We start from the raw sequence: 16,373 nt of genomic DNA on the forward strand, positions 1-16,373 counted from the left end.
GGATTATAATCTCGACCGGTGTGTTGTCCTCGTGCATCAGCGATGAAGCTGTTGTTGAGGTTGTTATCAGTTACTGGAGGAGTCACGTCTTCCTTTTCATTACTTCCTGTTATCACTTCAGACATCTCTGCTCTCATGTTTCATTTCCAGTCACTCTTTCTTTCTCTTTCTTCCATTTTATCTTCTCTCTCTCTCTCTCATCAGGAGGAGTTGGTAAGATAACCTTCCTCCGCTTCCTCCCACCATCACCTCAACCCCATTTCCTCAGCTTCCTGTCACTTAACCTCCCACATGCACAGCCTCTTTCTGCTGTGAGATGTCACACAGATGCTGAATTTAAAGTCCCTCTGAACTTTAACCTCTCGCTCTCCTGCACCGAGGCATGATGGCATCTGACCCTCCTCCTCCTCCTCCTCCTCCTCCTCCTCTTCTCCCTGCACTGCTCGCTGCCCTCCCCACACTCACTGATGTGGCTGAAACGTAAATGAAAGTTACTAACAGCTCGCATTGTGCCACAGATTGTAAACAGTAAACCCCTTTAAGCTTTCTCTCCTGTGAGTAAAATGATTTCAGGGTATTTTCACAAAACAAACAAGAAACAGGAGAAGACTTTTAAACCTTGAAGTCATGAATGTGATAATATATAAGTCACTGGAGACGCAATACATTTCTGATAAAGCCTGAAGTTGCATTTAACGTCACACAGATGGAAAAGTGGGAGGACCGAGGCGAGGAGTGACCCGGTGCTGTTGATACTGATTCATCCCGGGTCGTGTGATGGATTTTCTTGAAAAAAACATTTAAAAACTTCAGTTAAATTAATATGACCTTGCAAAATCCTGTAGTTGTACTCCAAATACTTTTTTAGAGATGAAACTTTGAAGTTTGTCCCCTAAATGTAGACTTTAACTACACGATTATCGCGGCCAAACATATTAACGCTGATGATATTACTGCGATATCTATAGAAATGTCATCTTTAACTTTGTTTTCTGTGTGTTTTGTCTCTTTTTTTGGAGGGCAAACAAAATACACAGTGTACATACGAGTGTAGGGAGGTGGAGAGAGGTGAAACTCAGGAACGAAAGATGCACAAGGCTGAAAAATCGTTATAAACACGATATTATCTGTGTTTTATTATTATTATTATTATTATTATTATTGTAGGACCTGACGGCTCTGGCCAAAGAGCTGAGGGAGCTGCGGCAGGGCGAGGAAACCAGCCGCCCGCCCGTCAAAGTGACGGACTACTCGTCGTCCAGCGAGGACTCTCACAGCAGCGAGGACGAGGAGGGAGAGGGCGGGGCGAACGACGGGAGCGTGGCTGTCAGCGATATACCTCGCATCATGTGAGTGCTGCTGTTCCTGTCTCCTCATAAATTCAACACATTTCTCCCCTAAAATAAAGGAACAAGGACACGATCCCTCTCTGGCTCCCCACAGCTCCGCCTAACATCGATGCTGAAGCTAAAAATAAAATGTTGACTCGTCTCTTTCAGGCCAGCGGCGAGTCAAGGTGCCAACGAGCCCTTCGGCATGATGGGAGGTCACAACGACTCCCACGAAGACTCGTATGGGAACAGCTCCCAGGACAGCACCCTGATGATGCGTGAGGTGAGTCCTGACCTTTGACCCTGAGGACCGTGACCTCGCTGACTCTGCACAAACTGACGCTCATTCACCAGCTCTGCATGCCCCGTCTGTGCTCTGGTTTGTGTGTGTGTGTGTGTATTATTGGGGTTTGTCCAGATAGTTTTAAAATATAATCAAACTCAGCCTCACCTGTCTGAGTATTTTTTGAGAAATTATATTTTCTCATATTTTCTCACTGGTTTGATGTCGGTGGTTGTTGTTGCCTTTCTCAGACTGTTAACTGAGTTAAAACTGTGATCAGAGTGAATTCAGGTCAGTCAGAGATTCACAATGTCGATTTAAATTCTTATGTTGACTGACGAGCAGTTTAAAACTACACAGATATTTTGTTTTCCATCATAAGAAGAACAAAAATCAGCAAATATTCACATTTGGAATTTTGTCTTATATTATTGATCGATTATCAGAATTCTGCTGATTGATATTCTGTCATCTACATATCAATGAACAGACGATGAGTCTCAGCTCTATGTGTGGTTTTGTGTCCTGTGGTAGTCTGTCTTTTCCAAGATGAAAAGGCAACACGCACAAAAGAAACGTAGTCACATGTGTCCCGGACCACTTCAACAAGTATGCATGCCCATCACCCAGCATGCATTGCAAGTGTAAACAGAGTCAAAGCAGCCGGTGAGTGTGTGTGCTGTATGTGTGTGCTGTATGTGTGTGTGTGTGTGTGTGTGTGTGTGTGTGTGTGTGTGTGTGTGTGTAAAATACCATATGATAACATGTCTGAAGAAGTGCTGTGTGTTCAGTACCCGCCCGCCCCCCTTTCTAAAAGTCCCCACAAACAGAAACAAACGCACCCACACACACACACACCCACACACACACACACACACACACACACACACACACAGCAGCGATCAGTTTCCTCCCTCCATCACCCGACCTGTCAATCACAGCCTGGCTGCACAGTAGCCCCGCCCCTCTCTCTCTCTCTCTCCAGAAACATAGGGAACGGAGGCGGAGCTCCGCTGCCAGCAACGGTTTCAACGCTAATCTGTTCCCTGGCAACGCCAATCTCCCTGATTTGGTGCAGCAAAGCACCTCCCCCCTGGTCTCCCCTGGCGACGCCTCTGGGGCCCAAGTAGGTGGAGCAGCACCCAACTGTCGGCTCCCGAACCCCCCCCCCCCACACACACACACCTGACCCTGACAGACCCTGTCACCTGTTAAACCCTGATCACCTCCCGCCTGCCCAGAAACCCGTCACCAGCTCGCTGTTACGTCCTTTATCAGGGTGGGAAATTACCAGCAGCCGCCAAACAAACACCAGCGAACCTGAGCAGGCTGGTCTGTAAAGTCTGGAACAGGATGGTTGAAGTGGGAGCAGAAGTCCAGAATAAGAGGTGCCATTTGTCATCAGTGATTTGGATTTTAACAAATACAAACAACAACAAAAATATGAGTTTTGCTGTTGTGAATTTTTAGTCCTGTGAAGCTCCAGAAATGTTTTGTGGACTACGAGACTTCACCTGACTGTCCATCAGCATGGAGGGAGGAGATGATGACTGACGTTTCAATCTGTGGTGAACTGCTCCTTTAAGGGCACAATCAGATTATCTTTGCAGCCGGTGTAATCACCAGATTAACAGTTAAACATGAGTCTGAGAATGGATTTGTATCCAATCCTTTCAATTTCAAGTTCACATGATCGCATCATCCCAGCAAACATTTCCAGAACATAGATAGAAAATAAAAGAGGAAGACGTAGCGTCGTGGCTGAGCCTGTTCCTGCATTAAACACATCAACCACCGAGCTACAAGTTACCCTAATGCTAACCTGGTTGCTAACCGTGCAAACCTAAACAAGCTAGCAGCTCTCACCTTTGTCTTTTCTGGGATTCAGCTGTTTTAATGTCAGAGCTCGCCTCCCATCATGCAAAACAAGTTCCCCCCGACACTATTTTACACTCAGGGGCTCCGTGACCGCAACCTGGGTGAAGTGCCATCCAGAATTACTGTGATGGGTATCACTAAATATAAATTGGTGTAGCTGCAGAGATATAATTATGCACTTTACAAAACATCAACTTATGTTTTATCACCAAATTTCATTTGTTAAAAGGAAAATCCAAATTATTCTCTTAATAATGAAGTGAAACCAAAACTCTGCATTCGTGAAGCACAACTACATTTATTTATTTTGTAGTTTCTGGCTTTTATGTATTATTTATTTAACCTCTGTGCATCACAGAGCAGCAGGATTTATAGGAAATAAGTTTCCATGCATGAAAATCCAAACCGACAACACGTGGCACCTTTAATTTCCTGCCCTGTTCCAGTTCGATCCGTCCCGCTTTGGCTCCAGTGTTTTTCCCCACAGATGGAATAAACTGGACTTCCTCCCTCCCTGCTCCACTCGCTTGAGCCCTCTTTCTTTCTTTCTTTCTGTCTTTCTTTGTCCCTCCCTCTCTCAGTTCTCCAGCCTCTGGTCCAGAAAGTGTCCTCCACCCTCAGCACATGAAACAGGTAGCTGATAAAATAAAGGAAACACCGAGTGAAAGTGGAATAAACAGGATGAGGCCACAAAGAGTTTCTCATTATGGTTGAACCCTTATAAACCAAAGAGCTTTAAAGATCATGACCACACTGTGTTTCCTTTATTTTGACTGTTGCCTGTTTGATTCAGTTCGTCAGACAAACATGTGACCGACTGTGTTTGTGTGATCTGCAGTACGGGATGGGAGGCAGCGGAGGCTCCAAGTCTTCCTTCACACCGTTCGTTGATCCGAGGGTGTACGGGACCTCGCCGACTGAGGACGATGATAACATCTCTGCCTCGGGTACACGTCCTCTCTCCCTCACAGTCACAGTGATGCAGCAGGTGGTCGGCACCCGACAAGGAGGTCACAAGATGAATCCTCTCTGCAAAATATGTTCATGGAAAGCTGTGATGTAACAATGAACATATGGATAAACAGTTTGGGCTTTTTTGAACATGTAAACAAAAAATGGTTGCTCAAAAACAAACCACAAAACAGCAACTGACCAAAAACAACAGTCAGACTGAAGAGAAAAACAAATTAACAGATAAAAACACAACACTGACACATCCCACTCAGGCTCGTTAAGAGTTAAATACACATAAATAGGATTTAACAAAAGGAAACAAAATCTTGCGACAGAAAATGATGTTTATTTCTCTTATTTCCTCGACTAAGATATTGAATTTAAACAATCCGAGAGGGAAAATCCTCTTTTAATTGATCAGCTACACACAAACATGCAGCCTGTGAGGAGGAGAAATAATGAGTATACATTTAATTTGAAGCAAAAGAAAGAAAATTAGTTACAAACAAGATATTTGTTCATATTCTTAGAGTCAAAGTTATGTTTGTATGAATAAATTAAACTGATTTATCACAATATCACAATTTTTTATGTTTTGTTTTGGTAAAACAACTAATTAATTAGCTCAAATAGAGAGAAATCAAGTAATTCTTGAAGTAACAGTTCTGTTACTTCAGATAAAAACAATAAAGACCTTGATGGTTTTCTGGAGCCGGACTTATTTATCAGATATTATCAGCTGATATTGACCGATCACAGATCTATTTGTATCGGCGTATTTCTTGTCTGATGTGTGCCGTATGCATCTTGTGTTTGATGCGTTTGAGGCGTTACTGCAAAAATAATGTGTGTTAATGTATGAATTCTGCGTATATGATATTATTATATTATTTTTACTCCCTAATCTCGGTATCGGCCCACACAGAAGTCGAGTATCGGTCCGGCTCTAGCTTTTCCTTCTATTTCCACATAAAACATTCATATCTCAGTGGTCATGGTGCATTCAAGTGCCACAGCTAGAAATGAGGTCATCCATAAAAATAAGGTAAATGCTCTCATTGCTCTTTAATGTGTTTTTTTCTCCGTGTTGTGCTGCAGCGCTGTTTGCTGACGAGCTACTGAAGCACGAGCACGAGCAGGAGCAAGCGAGGCTCAACGAGGCCCGGAAGATCTCTGTGGTCAACGTCAACCCGACCAACATCAGGCCGCACAGCGACACGCCCGAGATCCGCAAATACAAGAAACGCTTCAACTCAGAAATCCTGTGCGCGGCTCTGTGGGGTGAGACGGTCACCGCAAAACACTTTGACAACAATAATTGTAATCACGTGTAATCACACAGGCAGTAAAACCAGATGTTTGTGTGTCTGTGCAGGCGTGAATCTGCTGGTGGGGACGGAGAACGGCCTGATGCTGCTGGATCGAAGCGGTCAGGGCAAAGTTTACAATCTGATCAATCGACGGCGCTTCCAACAGATGGACGTCCTGGAGGGACTCAACGTCCTGGTCACCATCTCAGGTTGGTTTTGCCTCTTCGAAGCCTCAATTCAGAGATGACGGAGGATGAGTGACAGCAGGCTTTTCACTCCGCACTCGTTCTTTTTCTTCGCATTCACCGGAGAGGACGGAGACTCGGCTGAACGCTCCAATCTCATTTCTGTTCTCCTTATTGTTTGGTCGACAGTGTTTCCTGTTTCCCTTGGTTACTGTTGTCTCTGTAATTTCCAAGCGCTTCCCGCTGCTTTGGACTCCGAATAGAAAACAAAACAAGATGTTGAGGATGACAAGAGATGTTTCTATTTCAGACTCTTGAAACTTTTTGTGCGTCGCCGCCTCCAGAAATAAAGCACTCACTGGTGACATTTGAGTGTGTAGGATGCTGGTGATGACAACATAGAAAACACAGCTCTGAAAAAAAAACAAGATTTGAATTGTTTTCCTTAGTTGTTTTTCTTCTTTGCTACCCAGGGAAGAAGAACAAGCTGCGTGTTTACTACCTGTCCTGGCTGAGGAACAGGATATTACACAACGACCCTGAAGTGGAGAAGAAACAGGGTTGGATCACTGTTGGGGAGCTGGAGGGATGCGTTCACTATAAAGTCGGTACGGAAACTCAGTTATGTGTGAAGGACGTAGACCTGTTAACTCACCTACAATAAGGGGACCCACCCACGCTATGGGGACATGAAGCACAGAGTTAGACGTTTTAAAGGGTTCATATGTGCTTTTAACTGCAGTTTAAGCATAATTTTGTATATATCCTGTATATATATCACTCGCTGCATATCTGACTGTTTATACGCTGCTCTGCTCTCCTGCAGTGAAATACGAGAGGATTAAATTTTTGGTGATCGCTCTGAAGAACTCGGTGGAGATCTACGCCTGGGCGCCTAAACCTTACCACAAGTTTATGGCCTTCAAGGTGAGATGTTTCAGGATAAAATGACATCAAAGACCCCTTTGGAGATGTCTACTGAAGTTAGCATGCTAACAAGATAGCCTGTAGGCAGTCGTCTCGGCTGAGAGATGTACGGAGAAAAATACTTGTTCTTTTAGTTATTAAACAGAAACTTTTTAGCTAATATACATGTGTTTTTCTCTGTTAGTTGTACCTCAGGTGTTTAATGAATCCCTCTCTCTTTCTCCCCGTCGGTCAGTCGTTCACTGACCTGCAGCATCGCCCCCAGCTGGTCGATCTGACGGTGGAGGAGGGACAGAGGTTAAAGGTCATCTACGGCTCCAGCGTTGGCTTCCATGTCATCGACGTGGACTCTGGCAACCCCTACGACATCTACATCCCCTCACATGTTAGTCTGCGTGTGTGTGCGTGTGTCTGAATTATGTCCATGTGTACTAAACATCATCACCTTTTTTAAAAGATTAATTGCATTTGAATTCATGTTTAAATGAAACAGTGAAACAGTGATTATGTGACTGAATCAGCAAGAGAACAAATGATGAACGAATGGATCAGAAATAGTAAATGAATGAACGAATGTTTGAGTGACATCGAGAGAGAGTGAGTGTGTGTACGAATGAATGAATGAATGAATGAGTGAATGAATGAGTGAGTGAGTGAGTGAGTGAGTGACAGTAAGTCAGCAGGTGGGTTTATGGGAGCGGCTGAGCGAGTGAGTACCGGTGTGACTGGATCAGCGTCCTCCTCTAACCCTGGTCTGGTTACAGTCAGAGATGGGCAGGGGGGAAGGAGACGGTAACCACGGCGACAGCCTCACATTGCTTCCAACAGCCATGAATCACGCTGTGCTCATGTCTGTTTCCATGGCGATTGCGTGGCTGAGGAGCGGGAGTCTCTATTGTTGCAGCAGTTTCTTCTCTCTCGGGGTGGGGAAGGGGGGTTGGAGGTGGGGGGTCCAGACACCCCCGTAGGCTCACGGCAACTCCTAACCCCCTGCCCCCACCCCCCCTCCAACCCCCTCCCGTGTGTCGCCCCGGCAGATTCAGGGTCAGGTGACCCCGCACGCCATCGTGGTTCTGCCCAAGACGGACGGCATGGAGATGCTGCTGTGCTACGAGGACGAGGGCGTCTACGTCAACACCTACGGACGCATCACCAAAGACGTGGTGCTGCAGTGGGGCGAGATGCCCACCTCCGTCGGTACGTCAACCAATCAGCTCGCTTCTCCCTGACCCCTGACCTCTGACCTCTATAAGCGGCAGATCATCTTTTCACCCTCACTACTATCTACCACTCCTCCTCCGTTCAAAGCAACACTCCTGTCTCTCCTCCTGCCTTTTGCTTTCAGTTACACCTTTAAACACGGAGCCAAGACTGTAGTCTCACCTGTGTCATTACCTGGTTAAAGGAATACAGCAGGTTTTTGGGACGTTTAAAAGACTCTTCAACTCAAGAGTGATGAAAACTTACTGCGCTGGTGCCAAAACCATCCATGTAAAACTGATAGCCTGTCCGCAGTGACGACTCACGACCGCAGCCGACCCGTAACAATCACCCGTCAAATCGATACTCAAACACAACGTTTCCTGTAATTCTGCTCGTCTCAGCCCGTCATCGGTTTAAGACACACGTTCGAGCAGGTAGCCCAGTTGTGGTTGAAATGCAAATCCTTGCCACGCAGAGTCAAAACGAGTAGAACCAGACCGGCCGACTTCGCTGTGTTCTTCAGCATCACGTCAGAACATGGGAGCAACACGGACGCCAAACAGAAGTTGTACCAAATACCAAACTACAGATTACATGTGAGCCAAAACTTCTTATTCAATACATGATTTTGATCGAATTTCTTCGCATCAACTCTGCAACTTGTGTACTTTAACTTTCTCCAACTCTCCGGGTTGTTGTTCCCAACATTCATGTGAATTTTGCCGGTCCAAAAAACGTTTTTCCGATTATTGTGACGGCTACAGTGTGAATGACAAGAGAGAAAAAAAGCAGTTAAGTATAAAAATAAAGCGTGATCTTCTGACTGTCCTTAAAGCACAAAAACAACCCTGTGGGAAGCTGCCTCGTTAAAAAACATACATATGAAGCTAAAGAAGGAAATAAAAACTCAAAAGCACAAAAAAAGTAAAGGACCTGCTCTTTATTAAGCAGGTTTGTCTGCCAACAGGCGCAAAATCTCCAAGGAAAATGAAGGCTGGCTGTTGATCCAGTCCTTTTCTATCTGTTCTCCGTCTCCATTATCGACTAAACGAATGAATTAACTCAAGTTTCATTCTGTGTTGTTGGTTTGAGGAAAACGGAAAGCGACAAAACACCACTCGGAAACGCTTTAAACGTAGATAAAGAAAAGTCACATCCTCAGATAAATGAACCAAAGCTGATTGTCATCAAATGGACGAAAACAATGGATGGTTTTGGCGTCACTGTTCTCATCACTGAACATGTGAGTCGACCAAAAGAACCCAGAAACTCAACGTATCTCTTTAATGCAAAGTGTTGAACATCCATCTATTGCATGAGTTGACAACAACACGTCCCACAGAGCATTACCTCTCCCCTCCCCCACCACGATCTTCATATGGACACACACACTCTACATCTTTTTATTTTGGACACTCTCCGTTTCACATACAGAATATCTTTGTGTTTTCCTTTCTTCCTATGCATCGGGGGAAATGCTTGTGTGTTGTTTGTCTGCTGTGTTGAGTTCTGTCCTCTTGTTCTGTACGACTGTGAAATATTTTCAAAAAATGAATTTTGTCATCCAGTCTCACTTTCATCCTTGATTGCGAGAGCTTTTTAAGACTAACTCGAACCAAAACGAGATTCTTGTGACATTCAGCAGAATAAAGAGCTCAGATCAGAGTTTGGCCTGAGATCACAGCAGAGCGCAGTGCATCTAAATCCAATCTATTATTTAGCAGCACACTCAGTCGAACCACGCGAAGAGGAAACTCGAGCACATCAAGGATGGATCTTGGGTCTTATGATCCGAGTCGATCAAAGCCTCTGTGTTTTTCCATTCGGCCTCCACTCTCTGATTCTCAGCTGTCAGTGTTCGATATCCTGATTGATTAAACGTGTATGTTTGACGGACTGCGTCTGTGTCCGAGGCGCTGGTGGGTTACTGTACGTGTTCTGTGTGTGGACATCATCTTCTGTTAACATGTTTGTGTGTATTTTTCTGTCAGACCAGAGTTTCTCACAGCCAAGCCCGGCCTCAGCCCCCCCCACCCCCCACCCCAACCCCACACCCAGACAAAACATAAAACCTGCGTCGTCGTCGTCATGTTGTATCCCTGCTGTTGTAAACCTTCCACTGTACATCAGTGCCAGCTGGACCCTCTCTGATGACCGCTGGTTTGGTGTCTTATCTTGCATTTCTGTGCCTTCCTGCCACGTAGCGTCAGAACGAGATGGCGTCCACCGCCAGGTTTCAATTGGCTAAACGTTTGTGGTCTCGCTGATGAGACAAAGTTATTTAAGAAGTCTCACAAAAGGAGATAAGATCTGTTCCTGGTCTTACTTTCATCCGTCAGCAGCCTCACGTTGATGATCTGCTCGTCTTTGACGAGCGATCGAAGCTGTAACTTCTGTGTTAAAGGGGAATAAATCTGGGCCCAATATTCACATGTTTTAGTGTGTAAACGATTCAAACTTATCAAGAGTTTTCCTCTGACGTTCAGGGTGGGAAGCTCAAACGTCCTGTTGCTGTGTTCCTCGTTAGAAATCAAATAAACTGACAAATCATTATAAATCAACCACTTCCTGATTGATTAGCAACTGGAAAGGCACGGCTAGTGAAAATCTGGAGACTCATGGGGGGATATTTCAAAGTAAAACCACAGTCTATAACCCACTAGCTAACGTTAGCATTCAACCACTTCCTAGCTTACATTGTCCTTTGGTTACATGCAGTACGTTTTACTTCCAGGCTTAAATAAATGTGTCCAAGACGTGTTCATGTTAGCTAGGAAGTGGTTGAATGCTAATGTTAGCTGTTGGCTAATGGGTCCCTCTGATGTCCCGCTGAATTGTTACTATCCATTGTCTTTTCAGTTGCTGATCAATAAGGAAGCTGTTAAATAACGATTTGTCAGATTTCCTACTGGAGCACAACAGTACGACATTGGAGCTTCACACCCTGAACGTGACATCAGGAGAAAATGGCTGCCATGTGAGTACGATCTCTGGCTGCCACGCAATCCTTTGGGGCAACTGCAAACCTCAAAGTTAAGTTTTTGTCACTGACAGGCTCGCTGGAGAGGTCTTGCTCTGAAATATCCTGAGTGTTAAGCAGTTGTTGCCTCATCTAGATTGTCAAAATCGATGATGCGATCTACTGGACCGATTCTGAAACATCTGGTACGACTGAATGAATCATTAACACACCCAAACAAGTGAATATTGGTCCCAGGTTTAAAGATACCCACATTTCCTGCTGCTGATGCTTCAGATTAAAAGATTTCCGCTTTTACATTGAAGCCACCGAAGCTGTTTTACAACCTGATCTAACGCTGCGGCTCACGTGCAAAAGTTCAGACCACCAGCGTCAGTCGATAATTCACTCAGATCAAACACTGACGTCAAACCAATCAAGTGGAAACCCAGCAAGCACCCTTTCACGCCGTCCTGCATTATTTGTTGCTCTGACGGCGTCTTCCCCAACGCCACGCTTCCTCACATGAAGAGCTCAGAGGTCGTCAGAAACTGCTGCAATAATCTCCTCCCGGAGGCGAGGCGGAGGAGGCCTCGATGTGTGACTGGCTTGGGTGTGAGACTGGTGCTGAGTCTTCTCCTGTCCAATCCCCCTCTGTGTGTGTGTTTGTGTGTGGTGTGTGTGTGTGTGTGTGTACCCTCTCCTCTCCCTGCAGCCTACATCCACTCCAACCAGATCATGGGCTGGGGAGAGAAGGCCATTGAGATCCGCTCCGTGGAAACGGGACACCTCGACGGAGTTTTCATGCACAAGCGAGCTCAGCGACTGAAGTTCCTGTCGGAGAGGAACGACAAGGTGAGTCTGACAACACCTGGACACGTGTGTGCCTCGGTGCTTCCCCCTCTCTCTCCTTCAGACTAACACAAGCGTCTCGTTCCTGCAGGTCTTCTTCGCCTCGGTGCGTTCTGGAGGCAGCAGTCAAGTCTTCTTCATGACCCTCAACAGAAGCTCCATGATGAACTGGTAACGCCTCTCCTTCGACCCACAACCCTCCTCTTCTTCACTCTGAACATCGCCCGACATCAGGAGAGAGGGGCGAGCGAAAGACAGGAGGACAGTGTGTGTGTGTGTGTGTGTGTGTGTGTACAATGTGTGTGTGTTTGTGGAGGAAAACAACGAGCTGCTGAATGGACGATCGGACAACTGGAGTTAATAGACACCCTCCAACTATAGGGGGCGCTACAGGCCCAATGATGGTGTCACAGTGGACCAGACCTTCGCCTTCCCTGTGGACTGTTGGACTGTTGGACTGGGCTGATGGTTGTTCTGGAGAGATTTGACTTTAAAGGACAGCGACATCATGCCGAGTAGCCTTTGACTTCCCCATCTGATTGAATGGGGAGCTGTAGAGAAGTTCTCTGTGTAGCACATTAATGTTTCTTACAGGGTGTTCACACTGCGAGTACGATCTGTCCTTCTACTCTGCTTGTCGGTGCGGATGTTCTGACTTCGATCGGACATCTATTACTGCGCTGTGTTAAGGTAGCATCCATAGAAAAAGACAACTTGAGCTTGTCAGTGACCCACAAAAGTGGATGCAACCGTTTAAACCAAGTCTCCAAATGTAAAAGTCAAATCGAACCAAAATCACTTTGCAGTCCACACGTAGCCGGCTAAAGTGTTTCCCTCCACGCTGAGCTTTCTGAAAACTAAGTGGAGGAATCATTGAACTCAAACCAAATGTTTTACTTTGCATGAACAGACCAATACAGTTGCTCTTTGTCCTCTTTGCAATGTCGGTTTTCCAAGTTGACAATCATGATGTTTCGTCCAAAGCGACTTGGAGACTGAACGCCACCGATTGGCTACAATCCAATGAAATACACCACGACAACAGTTGATTTTGAGCCTAAAAAAACTGGAAACAGAAACAAGGCAAAGGTACGAGACTGTGTACATACTTGTTTAAAGAGTCAAGGAATACGCACCCGATCTACATACCTCCACCGTGGCCCAGCAGGCCCAACAGGCCCCTTTATCTGCACCAAACTGGACTCACTCATAGACAGCAGCCACCTTAATACACCTGATTTATTTCATCAAGATCCACGATCATCCCCTGAGAAATAAACCACAATGTTGAAAACGTCCTGTCTGAAAAGAAAGTGAGAAATAATTCCTGGATCCGTCCCTTTATCTGGATCTGAACCAAAAGTTAATGCGGCCTATTCTGGGCCGAGACTCATCCTGCATCCCAGTTTGGTGGAAATCCATTCTGTAAAACAACAAACACTATGATGAAAACACAACCTCCTTGACGGAGATAAAGTTTCCTCTCCTTCCAACTCAGAAACACCTGAACACGGCCTGACTTGTAGTGATTTTGGCCCCTCTGGACCTGTCAGTGTGGTAAACATATCATTAACAGGGGCCCCAGGAGCTCAGCTGGTGGAGTGTTCGACCCACAACCACATCGTGATGGCTGACAGACATCCTTGATTCAGTTTATTTACTAATGCTTTGGCTAAAAAGTCCTTTTGAGGTTTTTTCAATGCATCCGAGTGTCGACGCTGCAGCCAAACCTTATTTTACAACTGAGAATTCAGCCGACACAATCTGACATGCGGGTTTCAAACAGTCCGACACAGATTGTGTCCTCTCGCACAGTAGCATCGACGTCATTGCACAGCGGATAGACGCCTTAAAATGAGACAAATATCAGCACGTCGTTTTTAAACTTTTCTACATTAGCCGGCTAAGTGTGGACGATCAGCCTGATACCGCTCTGCCACTGGCCAGACGTTGAATTCAAATAACACATCTTATCATCTGAATCCCTTCTGACGCTGATCTCGACGGATGTTTTCCAGACTAACATCTTGTAGCAAAGACATAACGCTGTCTTCTTAGCGCTGTCAGTTTTACACCATCAGGATCCGTTGACCTTGTAAAGTTCAGCTGTGGCCGACGTGCACGTCGCTCCCCTGATCGTCGCTCTCCGTGTCGGTGTTGCTCACAGTGTGAACACTCATCCGGAGCGCTGCTGCTGAAACACCTTCTATTCCCCCGTTAGGATACAAGCAGTCGGTGTCGCAGGGGAGAGGAGAGATTTAACACGTGTCATTGAGGAAGCTGCACGCTTTGGTGTTCAGCTACTGTGTCCTGGTAGATCTGTGGTTGGGGAAGGAAGGTTGTAGATATTGTATTATTGCTGCAGCAGCAACACAATAACAAAAATCTTCACAGCATTTCTCACAGGAGGAATCTGGCGTAGAGTAGTTGCCAACTTCTGGACGTTTCTACTTTTGCTGCCCTTCGTTCTCTCCACCTTTTTTCTGTCCCTGCTGTTCTGTGTGCACCGCTCCTGTGTAAATACTCACGTTGATGTTACGGACAGACTTTGCGAAGCAGGTGAAGAAACACTGAAGAAAAAAAAACAAAAGATAACAGTCTGGCTTTTTTTGTCCCACCTCTGTAAATCTGTCCGTTCTGTAGTTTCTCTCAGATGGGAGGTTTTTTTCTGACCAACGAGCCGAGCAGCGAAGACTTACACAAAAAGTTTGGTCTGGGATCCGAGTTGACTCTTTTTTTTTTTTCTCCGTATTTCCATCGCTGTTTATTTAGTTGTGCATCTTGCATGACGGCACGCGTGTTTTTACCTGTCGTCACTCGTTCTGAATTGTAAGTTTAAGGCAATACACTGACTGGTCTGACTGAAGACGGCAGGACAGCGAGACTCACACTTTCTACATGAGCCCTGAAGCATTTTTGTCACAACACTGAGCTGTACATTGAAAGTTTTAACTTAGCTTAGCATCTGGGCTTTTATCCCAGGAGTAACAGTCGGATAAGTCAAGATTGTACACTGGATGATTATACATTTGCCATTAAAAGTTATATTTTAGGCATTAGGAGCGAGCAGGACGGGGCTCAGCATCACTTTGGATGACGTTTTCTATTTTTCGCAGGGTTGAAAGTTTGACGATGGTCTCTGATGTTTGTGGGATTGAGACTGCGAGAGAGTAAAAAGTGGATCATCTTTTACTTGATATTTCTTTTATTGTTCGTTGACCTTAAAGGATGCGATGGGTGTAAGCGACGCCGCTTTAAGGCCAGCTGAAGCCTTTTACATGTGCAGGATGTGAGCGTTAATCAACACCCTGTGAATAAAGGTCAGGAGGCAGGGTCAGTGGGAGAAACCATAGATAAAAAGATATATATACTGTAAGAATTTTCGTTATGATGATATCTTACTGATCATTTTAGAGAAAGACAAAAAAATAATAATGTTCACTTATTAAAAGCTTAGTTGTCTTTCTACAGAATAGAGAACATAGCTATAAGAATTTCTAAAAAAAAAAAAAATACAATGTTTTTATTGTGGTATTATTTGTATTTGTATTTCAATTTTTGTACGTATCAAGACTGTGAACGTATGTATGGCTGTCAGCCTGTGAGAGTGTGTGTGTGTGTGTGTGTGTGTGTGTGTGTGTAGCTGAGCAGGTGTGTGCACAGGTGTGTGACATGCATGTGAGTGTATGTTTTCACCTTGTCTGAATCACTGGAATCAGTCAAAAAGACGACCTCAATCTGGTAACACACATCTGTGATGTTGGAAATTCTACAATAAATGTCCTCTCCTTGTACAGCGACACATCGGCTCCGCTCTTTCTTTACCCCTCAGCTGCACGGCGACGTTCTCCATCAAACACTGATGGATGTGAAGACACTAAAGAGTCCTGCACACTGTTGATCGCTTCAAGCTCAGGTGCCAACGAAATGAATGTAAAATCAATGTGGAGAGCAACAAAAATAACTAAATGACTTGTCTCAGACGGACAAAATCATGTCAAATTCCATATTTTTGTTTAAAAAATTAAAATTCCTGCCACATTTGTGCACCTAAGTCTTCTACAGACCTGGAGGAAACACTGCCTGCACTCATGAATTACATAAAAAAGGAAAAAGGTATAATTCTGACCAATGCAAATAAAAATCAAACACATTGGACTTTGAAGAAAAAACAAAAATCTCAAACACTTACAGCCATTTTATCGACAAATACAAAGTTATGAACAGTTTTCTGGATTCTTTGGTTTCTTGTTGACAATCTCTGTTCAAACGTCAGCGCTGGAATCAGTTGATCAATGGAGGAAAAACGGTTGCTTAATAATTAAAGGAGCAGTTCAGCCAAAAATGTAAAATCCAGTCATCATCTCCTCCCTCCATAATTCATTTCTGGAGCTTCACAGCAAAACAGAGTTGCAGCATCCTGCTAAACAACTGAAGCAGCTGGAGACAAACTAAACTAAAATGGCTCCATGCAGCTCGTCCAGAGTGATG

At 44.9% G+C, this 16,373-nt stretch overlaps 1 protein-coding gene across 7 annotated transcripts in view; it reads left to right on the forward strand.

Annotated features, from left to right (window-relative positions):
* tnikb (TRAF2 and NCK interacting kinase b) overlaps positions 1–15,684 on the forward strand; it is a 48,209-nt gene extending 32,525 nt beyond the window's left edge. For all 7 annotated transcript variants that reach the window (XM_073487924.1, XM_073487926.1, XM_073487925.1 and 4 more), the window contains 11 exons: positions 1,168–1,349; positions 1,500–1,614; positions 4,331–4,439; positions 5,545–5,727; positions 5,822–5,965; positions 6,415–6,549; positions 6,768–6,868; positions 7,104–7,253; positions 7,906–8,065; positions 11,746–11,885; positions 11,974–15,684. In XM_073487924.1, the coding sequence (XP_073344025.1) occupies positions 1,168–1,349; positions 1,500–1,614; positions 4,331–4,439; positions 5,545–5,727; positions 5,822–5,965; positions 6,415–6,549; positions 6,768–6,868; positions 7,104–7,253; positions 7,906–8,065; positions 11,746–11,885; positions 11,974–12,057 (1,503 nt within the window). In that variant the 3' untranslated portion in view covers positions 12,058–15,684. The remainder of the gene's footprint in view (positions 1–1,167; positions 1,350–1,499; positions 1,615–4,330; positions 4,440–5,544; positions 5,728–5,821; positions 5,966–6,414; positions 6,550–6,767; positions 6,869–7,103; positions 7,254–7,905; positions 8,066–11,745; positions 11,886–11,973) is intronic.
* The last annotated feature ends 689 nt before the right edge of the window (positions 15,685–16,373 follow it).

The sequence above is a fragment of the Pagrus major genome, chromosome 19 (genome assembly GCF_040436345.1).
Source record: "Pagrus major chromosome 19, Pma_NU_1.0".
Lineage (NCBI taxonomy): Eukaryota > Metazoa > Chordata > Actinopteri > Spariformes > Sparidae > Pagrus > Pagrus major.